General features: G+C 41.4%; 1 protein-coding gene and 1 pseudogene across 1 annotated transcript; one reads left to right on the plus strand and one right to left on the minus strand.

The window, feature by feature from the left end:
- Positions 1-292: 292 nt before the first annotated feature.
- Positions 293-6,126, plus strand: LOC122824971 (annotated as a pseudogene).
- Positions 6,127-12,851: 6,725 nt separating this feature from the next.
- On the minus strand, positions 12,852-23,659 carry LOC122825418 (jun dimerization protein 2-like). Its single transcript, XM_044106835.1, has 5 exons — positions 23,471-23,659; positions 20,956-21,009; positions 14,914-15,131; positions 14,705-14,809; positions 12,852-13,858 (listed from the first exon to the last, which is right to left on the minus strand). Exons 3-5 carry the CDS (start codon positions 15,106-15,108, stop codon positions 13,667-13,669), a joined length of 492 nt encoding a protein of 163 aa, XP_043962770.1. The 5' UTR covers positions 15,109-15,131; positions 20,956-21,009; positions 23,471-23,659; the 3' UTR covers positions 12,852-13,666.
- Positions 23,660-23,966: the final 307 nt, after the last annotated feature.

Genomic DNA, 23,966 nt, shown 5'->3' on the forward strand with positions numbered 1-23,966 from the left:
ACAGAGCCAGAGTTGTAGTGAAGAACTGATGGCGTCCCTGAGAGGTGCACTAAGAGATCACAGAGGGTTTTGAAGCTCGCAGGAGGATGGGACAATTATTTATCTGCAGTGAATCTGCTAAAAGCCCCTCACAGAGCTGGAGGTGTGGTCTAATACACACCCTCGCCTGACACGCATAGACCCACCTCAAAAAAAAACTATCCTTAGATTCAATTATTACATTTTTATACTTTATCTGCATTTTGTTTATCTTATATTAAAACCACAAATGGCAATATATACTTTATTTTTTTGGTGTCTGTAAAAGACACCAAAAAAATCGGTGCATTGTGAGAGAAAATTATGCATGGTTATCTTATTTTGTTATGGTGTACATTTATATTCAGTCCCTTTTGCTCTGGTACTGAAATGAAATCCATTTAAAGAAAGCCTTCAGAAGTCACAAGATTAGTAAAAAAAATAAATAAAAAAGTTCATCTGTGTATAACATTAAGTCAGTTTTGAAAAGGTTTTTCTGTAAACATTGCCGTTTGTAATCATCGAAGAAAGCAAGAAAGATGCTTGTGAAACCCAGGAGGAAATGTGGCTTACATGGACGAGGGACAAAAAGACGGGACACAAGTATGTGGAAAAAAACTTCTTCAGCCAGATGAGTCCAGATTTTTATTTTATGATCTACATGTACTGGAAAAGTAACTTTGTGCATAATCCTTAATTTGCAATCACAATGGTGAAACATAGAGATGGCAGTATCATTCTGTGGGTAGGCTTCATTCTATAAGGGAGAGAGAAGCTGCTTATTGTTGATGAAAAGATAATTGGAGCTAAACAGTGATTGGTGAAGGTTAATGTTCGGATCTGTGAGCCTGATAACTACATATAGTTTTTAACCCAACCATCAAGTACAAGAAGATATATTATTCTGACAGAACTAAGCAACTAAGATCATTTAAATATAAATATAATTGTGCTCCACAAGGCCCAGTGTTTGGGCTGCTGTTATTTCTATTATCCAATATATATTTTCTACCAACAGATTTGCTGATTCATAAACCATATCAACTGTTATGTTAAAATCATAACTGGGATAAAAACACAGGAGCAGGAATCTCGATCTTGGTATAAAAAGATGGTTCCGTCTGAGGTGGGGTGTGATTGATGTCTACTCCCGCACCGCCCGCTCTGTGCAACAGTCCCACCGCTCCCGGGCGAGCTGCGGTGGTTGCCGCTGTGCTGCGGGGGCGTGAGGTACAGCTCGCTTCCTTCTCCCAGTTTGCTCCAGCTTCCACAAACAGGGCAATAAAGGTGATCTCCTGCAACCGAGATGCTGTCACGGTCCCCTTGTGTTTACCTCAGGCTGAGTCGGTCCTTGTCAGCGGCGAGCCAGGTAAGCAGACAGGAAGCAACAAGACGAGCTAAACCGGGAAAACTGCAGGCTGACGATCAACAGACTCAAGTCTGTCGAGAAGCTTGAAAACAGAGTAAACGTTACAAAAAGCGGGGATAACTTCATAGTGATCATGTTTGACTGATTTGCGAGCAATGTAAGGACTTATTTGTACTGAGTGATATGGGGAGTCCAAGTTAGTCAGTGAGTATCCTAGAAATACGGGGGGAAAAAGTCAAAATTAGCACTAAGTACCTTACACGTCAAAAAATAAAAGAGCATGCAAAATATCACCACCAAAAAATATAAGGAAATTTAATTATGAGATGTCCACAGTAAAATGGTCCAAAAATACAAAAACTGTACTTGTATTAATAACACCAAAAAAAATATACAAAGTTAACCTTTTTTTTGTCATTTTAACATCTTTAATCATGCCATAGGTGGGGGAGGAGGGTTGCATTTGTATTCATATACAAAAACAAAAATTCATAAAGCTTGCATATCACTTCTTAGCTGCTCCAGCTGCCAAAGCTGCTCCCTCTGCAGCTACAGAAAATGTCCTTCCTCCTCCACCACCTCCACCTCAGCCGTCCATTTCTGCTCCACCCCCACCTGGTGAGTACCGTACTATTCAGTTATTAACTATAAGGACATGTTTCTCTTTTTCATAATCATTCATTTGTTATTTTCTCCTATTTGTCCCCTTCTTAACGCAGTTTCTGTTGTCAAACGCAGTCCTGCACCACCCGCTCCTCCAGCAGCAGAAGTCAGAGGAGAAAACAGGGTAACGAGGCGACATCAGAGTACTTTTTTATATGAAAGCCAAACTTATGGTAATATTTAGAGGACTGCAGCTCACCGCTTGCTGGTTTGCTTCATGTCTCCAGGTGAGGATGAGCCGAATGAGGCTGAGAGGCTGAAGGAAGCTCAGAACACCTGCGCCATGCTGACCACCTTCAACGAAATAGACATGACGTGAGTCAAAGAAACTGCTTGAGACAAGTCCAGTTTCCAGCCTCGGTACTATCGAACGTGATCTGCGGTGACACCCACCATTTCTTCTAGTAACATCAAGGAAATGAGGGAACTCTACAGGGAGGCGTTTCTAACGAAGCACAATGTCAAACTGGGTTTTGTGTCTGCTTTTGCTAAGGCGGCTTCACATGCTCTGATGGATCAACCCGCCGTCAACGCTGGTAAGTTAATGCAAGCAACTGGATCTGAAGAGACCCAAACATTGAGGTATTCATTCCCTTAAAACTTTTCCATGTTTTTTCGTATTGCAATCTCAAGCTTAATTGCCTTTTAACCATCGCCAAAGTTTGTTTAGTGATCTTTAAATTTAGTTGCTTACACTGGATTTTGTTGTTGAAGACCATTAGAAGAAGTTGGAACAAAATGCAAATATACGTCACACTGAAAAAATACACTTCACAATTGTGCGCTACTTTGTGTTGGCCTATCACATGAAATTCCCAGAACATACACTGAAGTTTGTGGTGGTAACATTACAAAATGTGGTATAGTTCAAGGGATTCAAATCTTTTCCAGTGTACTGTAACACAAGCTTCTGTGTTCTGGTCAAACCTATGTCATTAATTTGTATGCCAAATATGTTGTTTGCCTGCAGTTATTGATGAAGCAACCAAAGAGATTATCTACAGAGATTATGTGGACATCAGCATCGCAGTGGCAACTCCAAAGGTTTGGCTTCTAGTATTTTAAAAGTTTATCGTGATTCCTATCGCCGCTAAATTCTGGATAACTTTCACTTCATCTCAATCTGTTGTAGTTTTTACTGCTTCGTGCTATTTACCTCGCAGGGACTTGTGGTACCGGTGCTACGAAATGTGGAGTCCATGAACTATGCTGAGATTGAGAAAACCATAAATGCTCTGGGAGAAAAGGTAAACGTCGTAAACTGTAAACATTGCTTTGTTTTTTTCCTACTACGGAGTTCTGAGAAGCTTTTGTCTTTTTGCTCCTCAGGCTCGTAAAAATGAGCTTGCGGTCGAAGATATGGATGGAGGAACGTTCACAATCAGTAACGGTGGCGTGTTTGGCTCCTTGTTCGGCACACCCATCATCAACCCCCCGCAGTCGGCCATTCAGAACAGCATAGTGTTGCAGTGCTTTTTTTTTTTTTAAATCCAACATTTAATGTGAGTGCCACAAACTAAAATCTTATATTAATAAATAATTATTTCAGCAATACCACTGGTGCCTCGAGAATTGGCAGCCCTTACAGTTCCTTTAACACTAGAACTACCAGAGAAGGGTCATTTGACATTTCTACCTTTGGAACCCAGAGAGGGGTCAAATGACCTGAAGGATTCTAATTAGCATCCTAAAAGGAGGTGTGAACAGGCGCTTTTGTTCTGTAAATAAGGCCATTACTGGCGCACCAAAGGAAGAGGGAAAGCTTAACTCCCAACTAACTGTCTAGTTAGTTCTATTCAGTATATTGTATTTTATAATATAAAGATTATATTTATTATATTTAGCTTAGTTTTATTTTAGCAAAAAAGCACAATGAATTAATTTTAATATTTTAAATGGAGAATTAGAAATTTTACAGCCAGGTACAGCTGTGAGCAATGACCAGAAGTATTTGTGTCTAAGTCAAGAGGACTGAAATTCCAGCATGAGAAATATACAAAAGAACAACTGTTATTTGTTTAAATGTTTTTATTTTTGTCATTAAAAACAATACAAAAAATACAAGAAATAAAACAATTCCACACATATTTACATTAGGCACAGTGGGGGGCTGTGTGTGTGTGAGTGGCATGTCCTTGTGTGACTGGCATTTCAGCACTCACTCAGCAGTCTGTCTGCACTGTCGGAACATACCTGGCACTGCCAGGGTATGACCCTGGTGCATTTGCCACATGTGTATTTGTAGCATTCAACGCATCTCACAGTTGTACCATTGTTCCTGCATCGATGGTTGACCTGACACTTCGCTCTTTTGCCTAAGCTGGGTGTGGAAGCTTGTTGCCGAAGCAGTTTCTCCTTGTGTGCCTTCTTCCCACTCACATGAGAGTTACCCAACTCTTTTGCAAGCTCAACCAGGAAGTCCACCCGTCTCTTCTGCACCCCAATGCATGCCTAATAAAGCACATGTGCATTCAGTGCTGCCATGTCAATCATGTTATAGAACACTGCAACTGGGCATCTCCGTGTTCCTGCACGCACGCTGTACTCCCGCACCATTTGGTCCATCACATCCACACCGCACTATGTTTTGTTGTATTGTGTGACCGTGTTTGGCTTCCTTTTGGTGGTATCCTCAGTCTCAACCATGCTGTGCATGCTGCTGAGAACGTAAACAGCCTTCTTCCATTTGGGCACATACACTGTCAGCGTGGCACCAGTGGTTGAAAACACCTGAGTGGTGAATTCAGTGCGATCCATCTGTCTAGCGGATTGAGGAATTTCCCGGCGTCTCTTGTTGACTTTGCCGAGGATAGTGGTTTTCCAGCTAAGCAGTCGTTGTGCAAGTGACAGTGATGTAAAGAAATTGTCCGTGGTTACAGTTCTGCCCTTGTCCATGAACGGTTCCATCAGCCTCATCACTACAGTCTCGGACAGTCTCTCCCTGCTGGGACGACTGGGGTCCTTGCCAAGATATGGGAAGACATTACAGATGTACTTTGATTTCAAGTCGCAAGCCACCCAAAACTTGATGCCAAACTTGTCCGGTTTTGTTGCAATGTATTGCAGAAAACATCAGCGAGTCTTTGATGGAAAAAGCTGTTCATCAATAGTGATGTGTCGACCAGGGTTGTAGGATGCGATGCAGTTAGTGACAAACGATCCCCAAACATCGGAGATTGCAGCAAACTTATCGGTCTCCGCTCGCTCACTGCGTGTAAACATGTCATGAAAGCGTAGGTGTCGCATAATGTCTTGGAAGCGTTTTTGGGCCATAGTTGCAATGATCCTTGGGTTTGCCAGGTTTGCTGACCAGCTGTCACATAGTGATGGAACCTTGGTCACCCCCCGCAAGATAATGACTGAAATAAATGCCATTAGTTCCGGGAGATCCATGAACCAATCCAGCTGCTCCGTGTGACGTGCATGTTGAGTAGTCCATTCTTGAATGCTACGAAGCATGTCAAGAGTGATAAAACAGAGGAAGCTCTGAAGGCGACTCCAGATACTTCGTCTGGCCTTAGCGCTTGGCTCTCCATCTGTGGCGTACGGTTCTATTGGAGTGAAATGGAGATGTGTCCCCACTTGTTCACACTGTGCCATTTTTCATGGTCTCTGACAGCTCACTCCTCAAACAAGCTCTCTTTTTTTGGTAGAGGGAGAGTCTCCTCATGTACAAGATAAACAATTTCAAATTAACCTTTTGATTGGTTCTAAATAAAAAATAGTCAGGAAAATAAAATAGGTAGGTTGAGAAATCTAACCTGAAGACAGCTCAGAGTCCGAATCCAGTTGAAAGTCTATGTCTTCTCCATCTGAATCACAATCTGCTCAGAATCAGTTCCAATGCCTTCTGAGTGGTGAACCTCTTCTGCATTTTGTTTCTTGTGAACTAAATAGGTGAAGCAGTCACCTATTTATCCTCCACAGCACAAAAGGCTGCATGCAAATTTGCATGTGCAAAGTCTCCCAGATCTCTTTTGCTTACACTTTTTGCATGATTTTTTTGAGGTGGATCAACAAAATTAATTTGGTTAGTTTATTTCTAAACTGTCATTTTAAACCCATCCATCCATCCATCCATCCATTTTCTTACACCCTTCGTCCCTAATGGGGTCAGGAGGGTTGCTGGTTTCTCTCCAGCTGCGTTCCGGGCGAGAGGCGGGGTTCATCCTGGACAGGTCGCCAGTCTGTCACAGGGCAACACAGAGACATACAAGACAAACAACCATGCACACACACACACTCACACCTAGGGAGAATTTAGAGAGACCAATTAACCTGACAGTCATGTTTTTGGACTGTGGGAGGAAGCCGGAGAACCCGGAGAGAACCCACCATGCACAGGGAGAACATGCAAACTCCATGCAGAAAGACCCTGGGCCAGGAATCAAACCCAGGACCTTCTTGCTGCAAGGCAACAGCTCTACCAATTGCGCCACTGTGCAGCCCCATTTTAAATCCACTTAGCTTTATTTAAAAGAAAAACATTACTAATTTCTTTTAGAAAAACCTTTGCATATTTCTTGAAACAGATTGTATGTTTTGCAAACTATATGTACATTTGGCAAAATGACCTGGACCCAATGCAAAATGACCTAATGCAGCACAACATCATGAATCAGCTGCAAAAGGTCACATCTCTCCAAAAACACTTCATGTATGCTTCAAAACTACCCAACCCTCTCTGAAGAGCATTACCAACAGGAAAGTCTACTGTAGAGCTGCCTCCATCATAGATCGCACCCACCCCCAACATGGACTATTCACACTCCTACCTTCTGGCCTGACGGCTCTCCTCCCCCCCTCCTGATTCCTCAGGCAATGGCCATATTTACATTTGAAGAGGGGATGCTAATTTGAGCCATCAGAGTCGTCAGTTTGGACTCAGGGTCTTTTGACCCTCTTTCGGGACTTCTAGGAGGAGGTTGAAATCCCTGGTAGTTCTAGTGTTAAAGTAACTGCAATTGTTACATTTATATTTTTTTATTTTAAGTTTATCAGACTGTCTAGGAGTATTTATTTAGTAATCCACAACTCTGTTACCTTGGGAATAAACACTGTGTAACACTGGGGCTAGTTTAACTGCTCTGCGTTAAACGAAGAGAGGAAAACATTAAAACAAAACAAGGCAGATTTTTGTTGATCTTCATAATGCAGGGTAAAGAAAAAAGAAAATCAGCTACTCGGCTAAATCTGCCCATATCTGCAGTCAGAGCAGTGATTAGAAATATTAAAACTCCTAGAATTTTGACAAATGAGGCTGGAGAATGTCTCACATTTATCCTGCCATCACACACAAGCTGGGAGACGGTAAGCGAGATGATAGTAACGGGTAAAAATGTCCAGAGCTCACAGTACAAAAACTGCTGCAAAAGTTGCAACTTGTGTCTCCGTAGCAACCATTTATTTTAATGGATTTGGAGAAATCTTTACTACGAGTGCCAGTCATACTGGAGGCCTCAGTTAGAGTTTAAATGTTGTTTTCTGCATCAAAATGAGAAAATTTACATTTGCAGACCATGTCAAATCTGTGTGCAAATATAAATTTGCATACTTAGCTGCAAATTTATATTCTGGTAACAATCTTTTTTGTTTTGTTTTTTTGGGTTTTTTTTCATAAAGACTTGGAAGTATTATGCCGGCAAAACTGAAAGCACGCTCCTCAGATAGCAAGCACCTCATTTGTCAATCTTTGCGGAAACATTTTATCTCGTGCCAAATCCGTCCCACTCCTCCAGTTCTGATCAGGCGGATGAGCTGTGTGCCAAACGGTGGATCTTCAAAGCCCCATCGGGCCGCATGGCGGGCCCCCCCATCCCTCCCCGCACCTCCCCTCCTCACCTCCCCTGACTCTTGAGATGCTTCGAATAATGGGATCATCTCTGACAAAGTCTTGAGGGTTGCTTGGCCTTTTCTCCCACTTCACAAACACAAGCTCAAGTGTGTGCAGCTGGGTATGATGCCTCTTCTGGGTTTCATGTTTACTTTAATAATCGCGAGAAGGGGGTGACAATAGCTCCTAATGTACGTCTTTGTTTCTCTGCCAGAACCTACACAAATGTCTGAACAACTCCGTTTGGAGGGAAAACACAGAATTCATTACGAGACAAAAAAAAAACACCCCTCCCCCCCCCCCAGAAACATTCAATTACCATGAGAATACTGGAGGTCCAAATACAGCAAACAATGACACAAGAGCCCCTTTAATTTAATTATTTACTTTTATGACGGCTCAAGATTCCATTAGCGCTTTTGAGATCATGCTAATTGGCAACGTGTGCCGGGGGTGCATAGATATCTGAGAGGGTTTGTTGGCAGGTTTTTTACGTTTGTCTTGGAAATTTGGCCAAATCTGTGAATTTACAATCAGACTGCTCAATAAGACGTGGGTTTCAAGTCTTTGTGTCCATTCAGATGAAAGATGGCACATCAGAAATTGGCAGCTAGGTGTTTGTTTTCATTAAGCCACATCAGAGAGATAATTTACCTAAATTATTCTGTTTTGCTTCCCTTCTAAACAAGGTAATTATTTCAATTCCATTTTATAAGAACTCTGTATGATCAATGTAATTTAAACTGTTTTTTTAATAACTATATGGCTGTTCCAGAATGTCTAAGAAACTGTTGTTTTTTTTGTTTGGTTGGTTTTTTTAAAAAAGTTTTAAACAATTGCATTAACGCGTACTACTATAAAATCATTTTTGAATCAACTGGGGAGAAAATACTCTACATCTTCTAGGAAGCTGACAACAATAAAATGGAAAACGACCTGCTGACCCGTGTCTAGATGTACTGAGACCTATGAGGACCATAACAACAAAAATATACAAACTGGGTGATCCAACAGAACAGCAATCTAAAACGCAAATCACAACTGGTACCTTTAGGTTTCAGAAATGTCTTTTTAAAAAGTCGCAAACCATTTTTAAAAAGCTCGGTCGCTAAATCAATTCCTCTAATTCTAAGGAATCTGGTCAACTATCCAGCCAAAATCATCGATGAATTCAGTAGAGTTGAGGTTCGGGATTTAGAAAGACTATTCCAGAAGCTAAGCTTAATCTTACTCTCTTTTTTTCACCCAAATCCAGTTTTAAATAAAAATTTGTTGTCAAGTTGGACCCAGAAAGTGCTTTAGAGTCAGAGCATAAAAATTAAAACACAATCAAATTAACAAAAATTAACTAACATTTTAAAAATTTAATATTTTTTTAAATATTAAATGGAACGAATAAAATATGTTAAATGATCTTGGGGAAAAGGATGAAGAAAATATCTTCATGCCTAAACTGCATGGTCAGGTTTTGGTAATTGTCTGTATAAATTTGCATTCTGCGAATTACATGATGGATCACAAAATCTAAAATAAATTCAGAGTTATTTGCTTTTAAATATTATTAAAATCTCTCCATCATAGGAAGAAAAAAAACGTTTCAAAAAAATCATTTGGAGCTCCAAATTAGTAAATTTATAGCCACAATGAGTGTAAAGTACTGAATTGTTGAATAATTTTAATTTAATTTAATAATTTTTTAATTTTTACACATGGCACACATTCTTTACACGTGACACACAGAACAGGTACATTCATGTCATTGTTTCCCTGTTGCCACTAGAGCCACCTGACAGAAACTAATTGGATATCACACCTTGAGACAATTCACCGGCACATCCTTCTATCGTGGCTCTGCGGCTCCTGCATGAGTAATGCTGAGCATCCCTATTCATGAGCCTGCTCTTTCCTTTACAAACTGCTTCATTCAGCAGCATCTGGCCCTATTCTTCGTCTCGCTCGCCTCTTTTGATGTGGACCCCTGCTCCGTTTTTCTTCGCGCTCCTGTTCAGTTGTCATACCTGAAGATTGTTTTGGATGCGGAGAATGAAGCGGCGGACCCAGGACCGATGGCGCTGACGATGAGGGCCACGCAGCTGGTTGGTGTCAGAGGTTTACGAGCCCGTAACAGTCCTGGAGGAAAACCTGTTGAAGTCTGCAACAGACTTGAAGCCGGAGCAGAAATATGCCTTCAACAATTTAGCCCATTTCATACACTATGTCACTGAAATAGACATAAATTTGTGGTTGCACTGTGACAAAATTAGCAAGGCACTGTACGTGTACTCGGTATTCTGCACCTTTAGTGCTTGCAATGAACGTCTACCTGCTGTTCTTTCAAACAAAAGAAGGTGAACATGATTTAAGCTAGTTTGTAATCTTCATTCCCACTGTTCAACACTAATAAGCAATATCCAAATTAATATATTTTTTAAGGTAGGAGATTTTAGGGCACCCCTGAAGGAATTTGTGTCTCACCGAAGGAATTGCGTGCCCCCCGGAGCTTCAACTGGAGGTTAAAGTTGACAGCGATTTTACCCAATTTGCACAAGGAGGAGGAAACCATGACTGCTCCTAACTGTTGACCGGCCTACGAGGAATACTCAACACAGAGTTAGCTCTCTATCTGATTTGTCACATCTGAAAGGAAAAAGAGATAAAAATCACAAGAAAAATGGAACAATAACTAAGAATGCAAGGATAGGGAAGTCAGTGGCATACAAAATAGCTCTAAAACACAATTTATATTAGGAGTGCAAAACAAAGTTAAAATGCTTATTTCTGGAATTGGTGCAAAATGCCCAGATCAAGGCAACATTAAAAAATGGTTCATATTATTACCAAGCTGTTTGTTGTACAAAACATTTAATGGTTCTCAACTAGAAAACAGAGAATTTCACCTTCAAGTTTGCAAGAGTAAGCCTCTACCTCAAGGTGAGGTGTTCAAGGAACTTTGGTTCCTCTAAGATTCCTGACACAAGCAGGGTTTTTGTGTCAGGGGAATCCCTCTGGAAGTGAAAACCGGGAGAGGCAAACCTCGAAACGTGCTGGAGGCAATGTCTCTTTTAACAGCCTTTCATTTTAATGCCCAACCTTTTTCATCTTAATGTTTTAAAAAAAATACAAATTTCAGAAAAAACAACCTTTCTTTATGAAATGATTCAAAATTCAAATGAAAAAAAGAAATTTAAAAGTCACCTGTTTCAAAATCAATCTTTTGTATAGTTTCCTTTGTGAAGTTCCCTACAGTGTCCACTAGAGAGCGATGTTGACTATGAATCGCAGTCATAATGCTCATCTTGACCGTCAGGCCTTTTTTTTTTTTTACCATGTTACTTTCGCACAGAAACACAAAATGAGTTTGCATGTTCTCCCGCGCATGCGTGGGTTCTCTCCGGATACTCGTTTCCTCCCACAGTCCAGAAATGTGACTGTTAGGTTAACTGGCCTGCTTATTGTGAAATGACCACAGGAGAGAGACACTTTCTAAAATCTCTACATCCAGATAAAATAAAATTAAAATTAAAAAATACAATAAATTGTGTTTCAAAGAATCCTGCCATATCCTGTAAGGTTATGTGATGGGATTCCAACACCATTGGTAATGGTTCCATTTCAAAATGGAGTCATTACCAAAAAATAGTTATGAAAGATCCTTTTAACTAGACTTCAGAAAGAACAACCTGACTCAAATGCCATAAATTAGATTAAAAATTGAAATTTGAAGAGTCAGTGTGATTTGTCAGATGATGGAGCTGCAAAAGGTCATTGTACCGTCTCTCTCTGTTGTCTATATCCAGGCCTGTTTCACATCTGCTACAGAAACCTGGATCCAAAAACTAACAAAAGCCCATCACACTTTCTTCATACAGTTTTTTTTTTTAAACTGTTGCCATCAGACTAACAGTACCAAATTTAAAGCAGAACCACCAGATGGCTACACAGTCTTCTGCCTCCAGCTGTTTAAATGCTGAACTGCTGATAAGTGACTGCAGTTGAGACATATTAAATATGTGCAATAGTTTGATCTGTTATTCAGTCTGTCTGTGTTCTATTCATTAAATGTAAATAATTTGCTTTGGTGTGGTCTGAGCTGTAGGGAGTTTTTGCGTTGGGACTGTGTTTTGGGAACTGAGATGCAAACTGTTTTGAAAGTAGACTACTTAGCCTTTCCCATCCAGTGTAGCGTTTCTGCTTTTCAGTGGCCCGATCCCTCATCTGTTTGTGTGTTTTATTCTGCAAGCAACACCTGAAATGTGTCTCCGTACTCCAGGGCAGCGACTCTTGCATGCTGGCTGGGCAGCATGCCATAACACCACATGTTTAGAAAGGAATGACAGATACAACAGAGGCTGCATTGTCTGGTAGCAGTATGGATTCACTGCAAAACATATGATCATAATATTGCAGATTAAACTATTAGATTGGCCCCAGGCAAGTCAACTGTGATAACTTTCCTTTTCATGCTGTGGCTTTCATTTGGATTTGTGGATAAAGCAGCAAACTGACAGCCCTTCAGAGGGTTTCTTGAGCTCATGTAATGATTTCTGCAGCTGAATTGTATCTGTTTTCCATAAAGTGCAGTCAGAAATTCTGGATATCAGCCATTCTGTATAAGCTTTCAGCTCTGAGAATTACTCAAAGTATCTGGTAGAGGCAATCAGTGATTGGCAGTAAGTAGTAGAGTGATAGATGATCCTAGTCAGTTAAATATCTGCCGTGTCTGCACATTTCACATTTTCTCTGCTGAACCAGGAATAAAAACGAAACAATCAAGAGAGAAGGGAAATGAAAGTGCGGCAGTTGTCCAAATCAAAGTAAAACCCTGATTCTGGCAACACGCCTTCATGGAAGAAAACACAGATTACCTGACGTCTGATATTTGATCGCGATGGTGTCACGAGAGCAGATCTCTGCAGAAAACTTGAAACAGTTTCTTAACAGAAGCATAAAAAAACCCCAACAATGGCATGTACTCCCTCTTCGTTAGAAAATAAACTTTAATCTATTCAGGATATGCAGGTTCGTACACAGATACAGATGCAGACACTCAGCTTATTTTTGCAGCTGTCTGACAGATTAGGAAAGACGGGAAAAAAAAGACAAAAATCACGTCAAGTGATTAACAAAGCATTTTTGTATGTTTCATGTATACAAAGCCGTATAAAACAAGTACAATGATGAAAACTCAAGTCTAAAAAATAAGTGTGTAAACAATTTGTGAATATGTGCTTCTCATGACGCCAGCGCCACCACTAATCGGATCAACCGGTACCTGCCATCGTCGAGGCAGGGTATAAAATACTAAATAAAAAAACAACTGTTCTCCCACTGGTGTATTTTTGTACTGGGTGCTGTAACCTAAAAGCTCTACACCTGTGTAATATGACTAGAATACATAGGAAGACTGCAGAAGTCCTAAGTCAATCTACGCAGGGCTTTGGTAACAGAGCACCATTTTGCTGTTAGTGTCAATCCTCTGGGCGTTCTCCAGCCGGATCGTCTACTTCCATTGGTCCCTTTAAGGAAGAGATGGATGAAGTAACAACATGACAGGCACAGTGGGTGTTTCCAGTCTCCCAATGGACAGAGCCAGCTCCACGTAGCAGTACTGAGGAAGCCCCACAACCTCAGCTCTTTGGGCAAAAGTCTCCAGCCTGGAGCTCAAGTGCTCATTCAGAATAATTTTGCCAGGTATGTTTTTGTTGTTGTTGTTGTTCAGATGTCTGCCTCGGCAGCCAAAGTTCAGCTTGCAGGACTTTGAGTCCTCTCTTCCCCCCGGGGTCTCACTTGGTTTCGGAGGACAGCTGCTCCAGCAGCGGGTTGGCCTCGCTCTCGGGCGTTTTCACGCTGTCGGTCCGCACTATGCAGGTGGGCCTGTGGAGGTTGAGCATCACCATCAGCTGCTGCCTCTCCAGACGGAGCTCCTCGATCTGGGCCTTCAGCTCCGAGTTCACCGTTTCCAGGCGCTCCGATTCCTGAAGAAAGACGTGGAACTATTAGACACATAGAGGCGGTGAAAGTAGTAAACTTAACACACTAACACTTCTTGCAGAGTGGAAAAAGTACTGACTTTGGTAAAAAAAAAATTTATTTTATGTTTTTAATGACTTTCTAAACAAAACCATTCAATTTTGCAAGTAATCTATCCTTCTGAATGTAGTGCATATCCAGAAAAAAGATTTAACTGCCAATTCCATCTTTAAAAATGGTGATAAGTATCACTTTGATAAATACAGACAAATGTCGTTGCTCCCACAATTTGCTAAAGTGCTTGAAAAAGGTTTGAACACAAATGTAGTTTTATGAGATACATAATGAGAAAATAACTGTTCAGGGATGAGGAGTCCTATAAGGTTTTGTGTTGGCCCCTAAGTCCTTAGAATTTATACAAATATTTCAATATCTGTGATCTTTTTTTTGAGGGGGATGTTGTGTTATGCAATTTGACAGACCCTATGAAGAAAAAATAATATTACAAATTTATTTTATAGTACTGTTTTTTTTTTTGTTACCCCAAAAAAGATGGTGGCCTGTTTTTGTAACATGAGTAGAAACAGACCATTTTAGAGATCTTTTCTCTTTCTACTCATGGAGTTTTGTTACCTCATTGTTCCTGAGTCTGTATTTATGGAACAAACGTTTGTATGTGAATCTTGAAATTAAACTAGTTAAATAAAACTTAACCAGATGCCACAGTGGTCATTTTAATGGTGGAGAGCTGCATTAAGCTATTTCTGAAACTTAGTGAAACAAAGTCAGTTTAGTCTTGACCCCAACTTCTCTGCTGCTACTTGGTACATATGGCTGAGTCATGAACCCACCCTTTGGAGGAAGTCGGTGCGTTCCTTCTTTTTGTTTCGGCACCTCGCTGCCGCTACTTTGTTTTTCTCTCGTCTTCGTTTCCTTCTTTCTTCATCTTCGTCCATCTGCAAATAATCACGTAGGGACAGTCACTCCCTGTGTGTTCTGTATATGCTGTCCTGAGCTCCATTTCTTCCATCCATCTTGTTTGCGTCACATATTTCCTCACCTCCGTCTTGATGGCCAGTGGCCTCTTCCCCAGCCTCCCCAGGAAATGCAGCGGCGACAGCATGGTGCCCAGCTGGTGAAAGTCAGCCAACTTCAGCTGGTCGGTGAGGGTGGTGGCCGAGATGCCCGCCAGCGGGCCGAGGCTGGGCAGGGAGCCTGCCGCCAGCGAAGGGTCAGGTATCTGTCCCGGCATCATGTCCAACCCGGCCAAAGCCGTCGCTGTGGTTTGTGACAGAAAAAAAAAAAGGGAACAGGGAAAGATTAGCGAGGACGTTCACAGTCGAGCTGCAGCAATCCAGTATTTAAACGGTTGTAAACTGCCAGTTAAGAGGTGCGACTGACTAAATGTACAAAAATGAAAGAGGAACGCCCATCCTGTTGAAAACGATCAAAGGCATCTTCTGAAAAAAATCTATATATATATATATATATAGATATATATATATATATATATATATATATATATATATATAAATATATATATATATATATCTGTCTTTGTCATCAGAAGTCTTTAAATATCGGTTACCAGTTCCAAGAATGCAATCGAAAGTTGACACCTTTGAAAGCTGTGTTATCTTTCTCGTCAGCTGCTGGTAAATAATAATAATTTTTTAAAAACCAACTCATCGCCGTCAGCAGTTACACACTCATTGTTGTAGTTTCGCATGCAAAGGGAAGCCTGAGCAGCCTTTGCTCTGATCACATAAACAAAGCAGCAATGGCTCCAATCACTTTATTGCTTTTGGACGTTTGTCCATTTCATTTTTTTTTAGGAGGGAATCACAGCAGATCAAAGCCGAGCTGGTGCATTCAATCACCGCCCTTCTTCCAATAATTTAGGGCAGTTCTACAGGGTCTGACCACAGCCATCTTTAACGCAATCAGGGAGGAATTAGGGACACGGTGGGGCAGGAATAAAAAGGAAGAGGCTGGGGAATTAAGACGTCGCTCTAATTGCTCTGAGGTTGAGTTGAGTTGGAAAACCTCTGATGGTCAAATAAAAACCAGATGAGAAAAGACTCTACCCTGCCCAGCCCTGCGATCTGAGAGGAGAGGGAGGAGAGGGGAAAGAAACGGGCAGAAACAAATCATTTATCCACTAAACCACCTTCACACCTGAAGCCTGATCAACCCGAAGCTCGAGTTGACAACAAACGGAGATTAGCAAGAAAAGCCCGGGGTCACGCCGATCGTCAAAAGAGGCACATGATAGCACTGGAAGTTTGAGATTAATAGCTTTATTCACATTCGCTTCCTGAGCTTTCAGCTGCAGCTGAACCTCCACAGGTTCGCCTCCGACCGAACAAAGCTCCTCTCATATGGAACCAACAAAGACGCGTATTGTGAGGCGCTGCGAAAACAGCTGACTCTGCTGGTGGGTCTACTATCCGACAGCCTCAATGACTGGATTGAAAGTTAGACTATTTCTCTTTGGTCCTCTCCCCCCACTCCCAACCAGTATAGTTTAAAAAACTCAAGTCTATTACAAAGGCAGTAAAGGAGGTCATAAAACGCAGGGTTATGTAACTGGGCTCTGATGAGCTCCACCCAGCTTATGCACCAAGTTTGGTTTCACAGTTGGGACTGTAATGCATGATGGAGACCAAACAAGTGAATCAATACTGGAAGGATTTCAGGCTCTAGTGTAGATGTCACAGAACGTTGCACAACACGTAAATACATCGTAAACAAACCTTAGACAACTTTGAAATTCCCTGTGATTGTCTTCATCTTTACATATAATAATATATATTAAATATTTCTTAATTGTCCTTCATGACATTTCTGTTACTCTGGAAAATGGAGCCTGCAGCTCATGATTCACTTTTATTACCCAAGTCCTCGCAGCCCTTCCCTCCTCTGTCTCGTCCACTGTACATTTGTTCAAAGTTACACTACATGGCAGCCAGTGTTTGCTTCAACAGCAGAGAAGAGGAATAAGACATAGAGAAAAAAAAATAATAATAAATTCTTGCTCCCCACCCTGTGACAGTCCTAGGAGAGATTAGGCGGCGTGTTCAAGAATTTCTCATTTTGCAGACAGGATGTCAAAGAACAAGGGGAACTGATCAGGAGAGATCCACTACATCAGCTGCAGACAAAACCAAGATCTCAATAGATCACTGAGGGATTAGGCGTGTTTGTGCTCATTTCTTACTGATAGGTACAGATGTAAAATCTGAATTTTTTTTTGTGGAAAACTTCCGATGAGAAGTTTTCCACAATGTTGTGCTCTCACACAACATGTTTGAGTTTACAGTCATTTACAGTCATTGCTGTAAACTCAATGCAAATCCAGCTCTCAGCCAGAATAAACCTCAGACATCCTGGTGAGAAATTATAGAAATGCTTTTATTTAAACGTCGCCACCGATACTAAAAATAGCTCAATTCGAGTCCTTTTGAAGCTGTGGTGTACATTTTTTTAATCAAGTGTGACGCAATTAAAACAATCTAAACTGACTCAAACGCAGACAGGACTGATCAGAGCCAAACAGAAGCAGCACTTTAAATGGTCGCCAAATGAAAAATTTATTATCCGTATAATAAAATAACAATTTCTGAGTAATCAGTTTTAACATTACTTAGGCATGATTTAATGCAACAATGTGTTCTTGAAAAATATTTTGAATGGAAAGCCCTTATTACTTTGTAGTCTAGCTTATCCAAACTTGTAGAAAAGCCACCACATTTATTCAGCATGTAAACATAAACAGCACTACTCGTCTGCGTGGAGTCAAGTCAGATAAAACGAAGCGATCTAGAGGCAGATTTGCCAGCAGCCCAAAAACAAAGAAGAGTTTCAAGCTGCAAGCTTTTCCAGAAAAGTTCGTTTTGTTCTATTCTTGGAAAGTCTGAGCAGAAACGTCGCTGCTTTTAACCTTCGTCTCAGATTGTGAAAATCCCTCTCGCAAACTCGACAGCCATCCGAGCCTCGAGACATGAAACTCTTCAGAAGCCCCGTCTGTGCGACACGGGTGGGAGGGGGGAGTTTGCTGATGTGTGCCTTGCAGGGCATAATTACAACACTAGAGGATGAGTCAAAGTGAATTCTATATTTTTGAAAAGGAGGGTATTTCTGCGTGTGTGTTTGTTTCCTACCCTTCGAGCAGCAGCTTGCAGCTCACGATTAGCGGTCAGTGTCTGGATGATGCAACTGCGTTTCAGCAGTGGAGCACAACGAGCTACTGCCGCACCATTCCGGCTTATCGCCTACAAAACTAAACCAGCGAGTTTGGGTGCAGGAGCCGGGAGTGGAAATGCCAACTACTACACACAGAGAAATGGAAGCCGACTCTATTCATCCTCTGGCATTCATCCCAAGAGAAAGATCTGCGTTATCTGAGTTAGCAGGAGGTGGAGAGGAGGGGGGTGGTGTTGACCAGGCAGGTGGTGCAGTTCACCGATTTTGTCTGCTCGCATAATTTATCCATCTTCAGCTTTACTAAACATGTCCGCTTCCTGAACGCAATTAGCGGGGCCAAGGAATTCAGGCTCCTACCTGCAGGCAGAGGCACGGCCAGGGGCCCCATTTCCTTATTCAATTTAAAGGTTCAGCACAGGAGGGGCGGGGAGCGGTGCTGTAAGGGTTCTGATACATTTTTAAATTAAGTCAAAAGTTTGTACTTTATCCAGTGGTCAAAGTATAAATGCAAAAGTTACACATTTTGGGGCAGCTCTTACATCACACAAAAACCAGGTGATGGATGGAAATTTAGATAATGGAATTAGGGAATAAAGTGTCAAACTATATTCCCTTACATACTTTTCCAAACTGTGTGAAAAGCCTGGGAAAGGGCGCAGGTTTCCCAAGGCTGCGCTACTCTTACAAGCTTCTACTTTATAAAAGAAAGCATTATAACTTTAAGAGTTTCTACCCCACAAAAGTACAGAATTTGCAGGAATAAGAGCAGGGAGAAGAGAATCTGCAGCCAAGGCGCACTCTCTCAATCTCCAGGCCAAGGTCTTGGCGATCATAATTATCGTCTGCACTCAGCCGGGCCTTCGCGCTTGTGCTAAGTTACAGCACTTTGCAATCCTTCTGGGGGGCGGGGGGAAACCGGGGAGTTTGGCAGAGACTCTCCTCGAGGACAGGACACTTAAAACTCCAGATATATGGTATCAATGCGTCTGCAGCCCTTTGTTCTATTTTCATTGGAGCGTGGCGGCCAGACACGGAGCGTGAACTAAAAGTCGGCTGCGATCGAAAGTGGAAGTTGTGATCAAAACACATTTCATTTCAGCTTTTATTTCTTTAGATATTCTTTCCACAGACAGACGGGACTATTGTGAAGAGCTATTCTGTTCACATTTAATCTGTTGTCTTTATTGATGATGCTGAAATACATGCATGAAGCACTTCTGGAGAACTAAGCCTAAAAATTTCTGTTCTCGTTTTATTTTGTTTCCCCCGCTGTGAGATCATTGTCTGGAGGAGTCCTTGGCTCGCTTCATCCTGTTCAAACACACATCTTCACCGTGCATCTGGGTGGTCCTGGTTGACTTATTATAATGTTAGCATTTGGGTTTTTCTTTTTTTCTTTTGTTCCCCCCCAAGAGTAGACCGCACGGCAGCGAGTTTGAGCTCGGCTCAGGGAGGGATTAAATTAATCAAAATATACAAAATACAGACAAAAGCTCTGTACGCCATGTAGAGATGGCTTCTGTGACAAATCTAAGGCAAGCTGTGAGCAATCCCTGACAAGCACATTCAGACAATTTGATTTAATCCAGCCTGCTGAAGCAATCACCGGGCGTTGCGCAACGGCCGCTTGTCACTCGGGCGCTCTTTTAATACTTTGTCCTCGGATGTTTCCTCATCTGCAGCGTGTCAAGCACACACTTGCACAGCGCAGGCGCTGCTGGAGTGATCAAACAAGGTTCAGTGTCTTCGAAACCAGGAGCAAGAGATCAGGGTTTTGGGTCAATATTTTCTGACAAGGGTGCTTTTTGTCTAAATTTAAATAAAAAAAAAGAAAAACTGGCTGCTGTCCCAAAATGGCATTCGAGAACTCTGGAAGTCATATCTATGGAAAAAAAAATAATACATTTTTCTTTCTGGGTTACACCTTTTTGGGCGTTCATGTCGAGCACTGTTTTCATAAACCATGTGGAAAGGCTTATGAGCGGGTAATACTGATAATGTGATACCCAGAGCAGTGAATAGCTGCTCTCCCAGCAGTAGTATTAGTACCACTGAGCTGTTGCATAGTTGGCTCGCTCGCCTGCAATGCGTCTGCTGTCTATTCAGCGAGCTGGAGCGCAGCCCGGCAATCCTACCTCTCCGGAGACGCGCTGGAAGGCATTTCTACTTAAAATAAACTCTGTACGCCCGCGTTCAGCCTCCGAGGGCCCCCCACCACCACAACCGTCGGTGCCCGCGCTGCTCGTCGGCTCGCCAGCCCTTTCCCATTAATCCACCGCAGTGTTCCACTTATGCGGAAACCATCTCGCGGATGTGTCCGGGCAGGAGCTGGGGCATTTAAACCCTCCACAACACACACACTCAGACACAAAGGAAATATATATATATGTATATGCATATTTATTTATAAAGCGTGTAAATAGTTTCCCCAGTGAGCCGTGTATATTTCTACGAGCATGCAACTGCACCAGGTGATGGGACTTTCCTGCAGGGTGAACCTTTGAACTTGTAAGGGATGAAACCAACACAAAGCCACAAACACAAGCCACCACAACAAATCCTCTTTAATGTTGCACCCATGACCTTTAACCTTCAGGTCACTGAGTGCAGAGATGCTGGCCTAGACACAAAACGTGTCTCCTTCCTCGTTTAGCGTTCGGCTGATTCAAACGTGTACACGGTGACGAGCCAAAGCAAAGAAGAGTAAGGCGGTCTGAGCTCACAGCCTCAGCTGAAAACTTCACACTTCATTCACATCACTCATGTTTCAAGTTGAATTAGCCAAGACATGATTTGTCTTTGTGTCCGTGTGCAGTGGAGCAGAAGTTGGAACTCAAGGGAGCATCTCAATTAGAAACAAAGCAAACTGAATAGATTTGATATGCTTCATACTTACTCAGAGGGAACTTGTCAGTCGTCTTCTGTCAATGATGAACCGCGTTTGGACGCCCTGCAGGAGTAAAGAGGATATTTGTCACAATTCGGAATTTGCATGCTAACAAATCAACTATATTTTAATTTTTTTATTTTTATTTTTAAAAACAACGAAACAAATGAGCAATAAAATAAATCCCATGTAAAAAATATATAATGGCATCAGCCAGAAATGCACTGAGAAATTAGTTGGAGACCACAATCCTTTCCTGTCGTACTGCTCCCAAGAAAGTCGGGTACAAAACCGAGGCGCACGCAACAGAACGTCTCATACATCAACTCTGTCGCAGGAACATGTTGGATCTGCCTTGACAAAGTGTTTATTTTTAAGTATTCTTTGAATTTGTGGTCATCTTGTATAACCGCTCACTCAACTGCAACTGCAGTCAGTGGAAACAGATGAAATACGGTTTTTGGAAAACAGTAAATTATTAGAATGAAATATACAAGAGGACTACTGGTCATTCATGATTTATGAAAACACATTGTAATATGGAACAGTTTAAGTGCATGGGGAGGAAATGGATTGTTTATGGGCACATAATAGAAGTTAGAAGGGAAGAAATTAAACACATTAGTGTTAGTTCTGCATGCAAATTTATTCAGAAGAAAAGCTCACTTTACTTTTATGGCAGTTACCACTATTTCTCTCTTTGACTAGCTCTTTCACTAAGGCTGCACAAGTTCATGAAAATAGGTGATTGCAGTATCTTTGCTGAAGATTGTGACAATAATTTTGATTTCTATTAATACACCTTTTCCAAGTAAGAGCTGCACAACACATCATCTGTGTATCAGTGTGTATTCATGAGATTGCAAATGATTGTTTGAAATGTAATATTTGTTGGGTTATTATTTCAAATTGCGATGAATCACATTCTGGATCTCAATAAGATATTCAGTTTGTTGGATGAATGTTGAAGGCAAGGTGGCTCTGTTAATGGAGAACATCTATTCCCAGAGATCACTATTTCAGTTAACAGCATCAGACTAAACATACAGTAGAAACAAATTGTAGAAATTACAATTGCTTTTCTAGATGACAGCTATGACTAACTGTATAGTATAAGAGGACATTACAAAGATGATTGCCATTCAACACCTTCTGCATTTCTAATTCATACTGCATCAAATTAATCTGTCATTTGACAGTATTTTTGTATGTTTTACATCCTTCTTTGAGGCCCATATGATTTTTTTTATTTTAAATCTAATCTGAGACTAATTTTACACCAGACACTATTTGCTTGCCGTAAAGCCAGATCAGGGGTCAGAAACATTTACGATCCAAAGAACCATTTTAAATCTAAATTTTCCAAAATTAATATTAAGTAGACCTGCAAAACCTACCTAACCTTTTGGAAAAAATATGCGAGAAGAGATTTTAATGTGCTAACAATAACTACTTTAAATAAATTGCTTGCTTAGTGGTGATATTAAAGAGCCATGATTTTATTATCTATTTGGAGTTTCAAAAGAAAGAAAAGCATCACTGTTTCCTATAAATATGGAAGGCTGTGGAAAATCCATTGGTAGGTAGTTCACAAAACTTTTTTATTCCATTTATACATCAAAATATGACTACATTCAAAATGATTATTGGCCAAAGTTGGCAGGAGCCACTCTAGAGGGCCTCTGGAATCACAGGTTCCAGATCTCAGAACAAGATGAATATATGTCTAAACCAGGTCCACTTATAATTGACAAAAGTCTAAATCAGATCAACGTGTTAAAATTTGGTCTGATGCTCAGTAATAAAATGTATGAAACAAAAGCAAAATTAACACAAATGGATGCATTAAAGACTAAAGAAACCTAAACACTCCTTTATTATTTATGGTGCTACTCTGTCAATTTCAGTAGGGGGCTGTTTTTGTAGGGGCCCTTATTAGAAAGTAGTGACCGGGGCCCCACAGTGCCTCAAAAACGTCTCTGCTATTGGGCGTCTAACTGCTGCAGCATTCGGCTAAGCTAGCGGGCAACTTCTGTACAACCTGCTCTGTGTGAGAGAGAGAGAGAGAGTGTGTGTGTGTGTGTGTGTCTGTGTGTGTGTGTAGTAGCGTTACATAACCGTCTTCAACAGGCTGACGGACATTACGGATGATGGAAGATGAAAATATCTCCAGACAGAGGCCAGATATCGAGCTGGAAAAACGACAGTTGCCACAACAGTTGGAACAACAACGTCCCTAACGGCTCCGTTTGTGGCAGCGGCGGACGGAAAACTTTACAGCCGTTCAAAAGCCGAGCACTTTTCTCGATAAAAATGAGTAAGAAACCGCACCTAAATATGTGCAAATAACTCATCAATAATGTCGCACAAGCCCTCACGTCAAGCTAAACTAATAGTGTTATAAATCCTTTACGACGTGGTGGAAAGAAAGTGCGAAAAACAATATGCAAATATTGAACCAAAGAAGAGGAAAAAAGGTGGCTGCGCGCTAGATTAAGAGCAGACTGTTAAAACACACACTTACCTGTTTTGCGTCCAAATCAGTAAAAAAAAAAAAAAATCCCGCAATGTGAGAGTAAACGTCAAGCTGAGGCAGTCAAGAGTCAGACAGCTTTAAGGACTGAGCGGAGGTCGTTGCATCAGCCCGTTTAAGTACCAAGTGAGAGGCTCAGGAATGCGGAACACACGGCTCCCAGACGTAAGCATGGATGAAAATAATGCGAGAGGAGGCCCCAGAGGCGCGGTGCTGTGTTGGCTCCACCCATAGCAACCAGAAAACACACAGAAACAGACAGTAGGACAGACTGAAACAGAAACAGATACCTGCAGCCGAGTTCAGACTGGTGCATAAACCCATCCACACATGGCCGCCGCTGCAAACGGGTCAATAAATACAGAGACGGAATGTAGAAACGATCCAACGCAGTGTTTATCATTTTACAGGAGTTAGAGGCCAAATCTGAAACAAGTCTCACCCGGCTCTTTATTAACACGAAAACGAATAAACAAACAAACAGATA

This window comes from Gambusia affinis, linkage group LG22 (assembly GCF_019740435.1).
Source record: "Gambusia affinis linkage group LG22, SWU_Gaff_1.0, whole genome shotgun sequence".
Classification (NCBI taxonomy): Eukaryota; Metazoa; Chordata; class Actinopteri; order Cyprinodontiformes; family Poeciliidae; genus Gambusia; species Gambusia affinis.

Coding starts and splice junctions, on each gene's coding strand:
- LOC122825418 (XM_044106835.1), bottom strand. CDS start 15,108: ATGATGCCGGGACAGATACCTGACCCTTCGCTGGCGGCAGGCTCCCTG. Junction 14,810..14,913: donor CACTGGCCATCAAGACGGAG/GTGAGGAAATAT, acceptor GATTATTTGCAG/ATGGACGAAGATGAAGAAAG. Junction 13,859..14,704: donor GCACCGACTTCCTCCAAAGG/GTGGGTTCATGA, acceptor GTCTTTCTTCAG/GAATCGGAGCGCCTGGAAAC.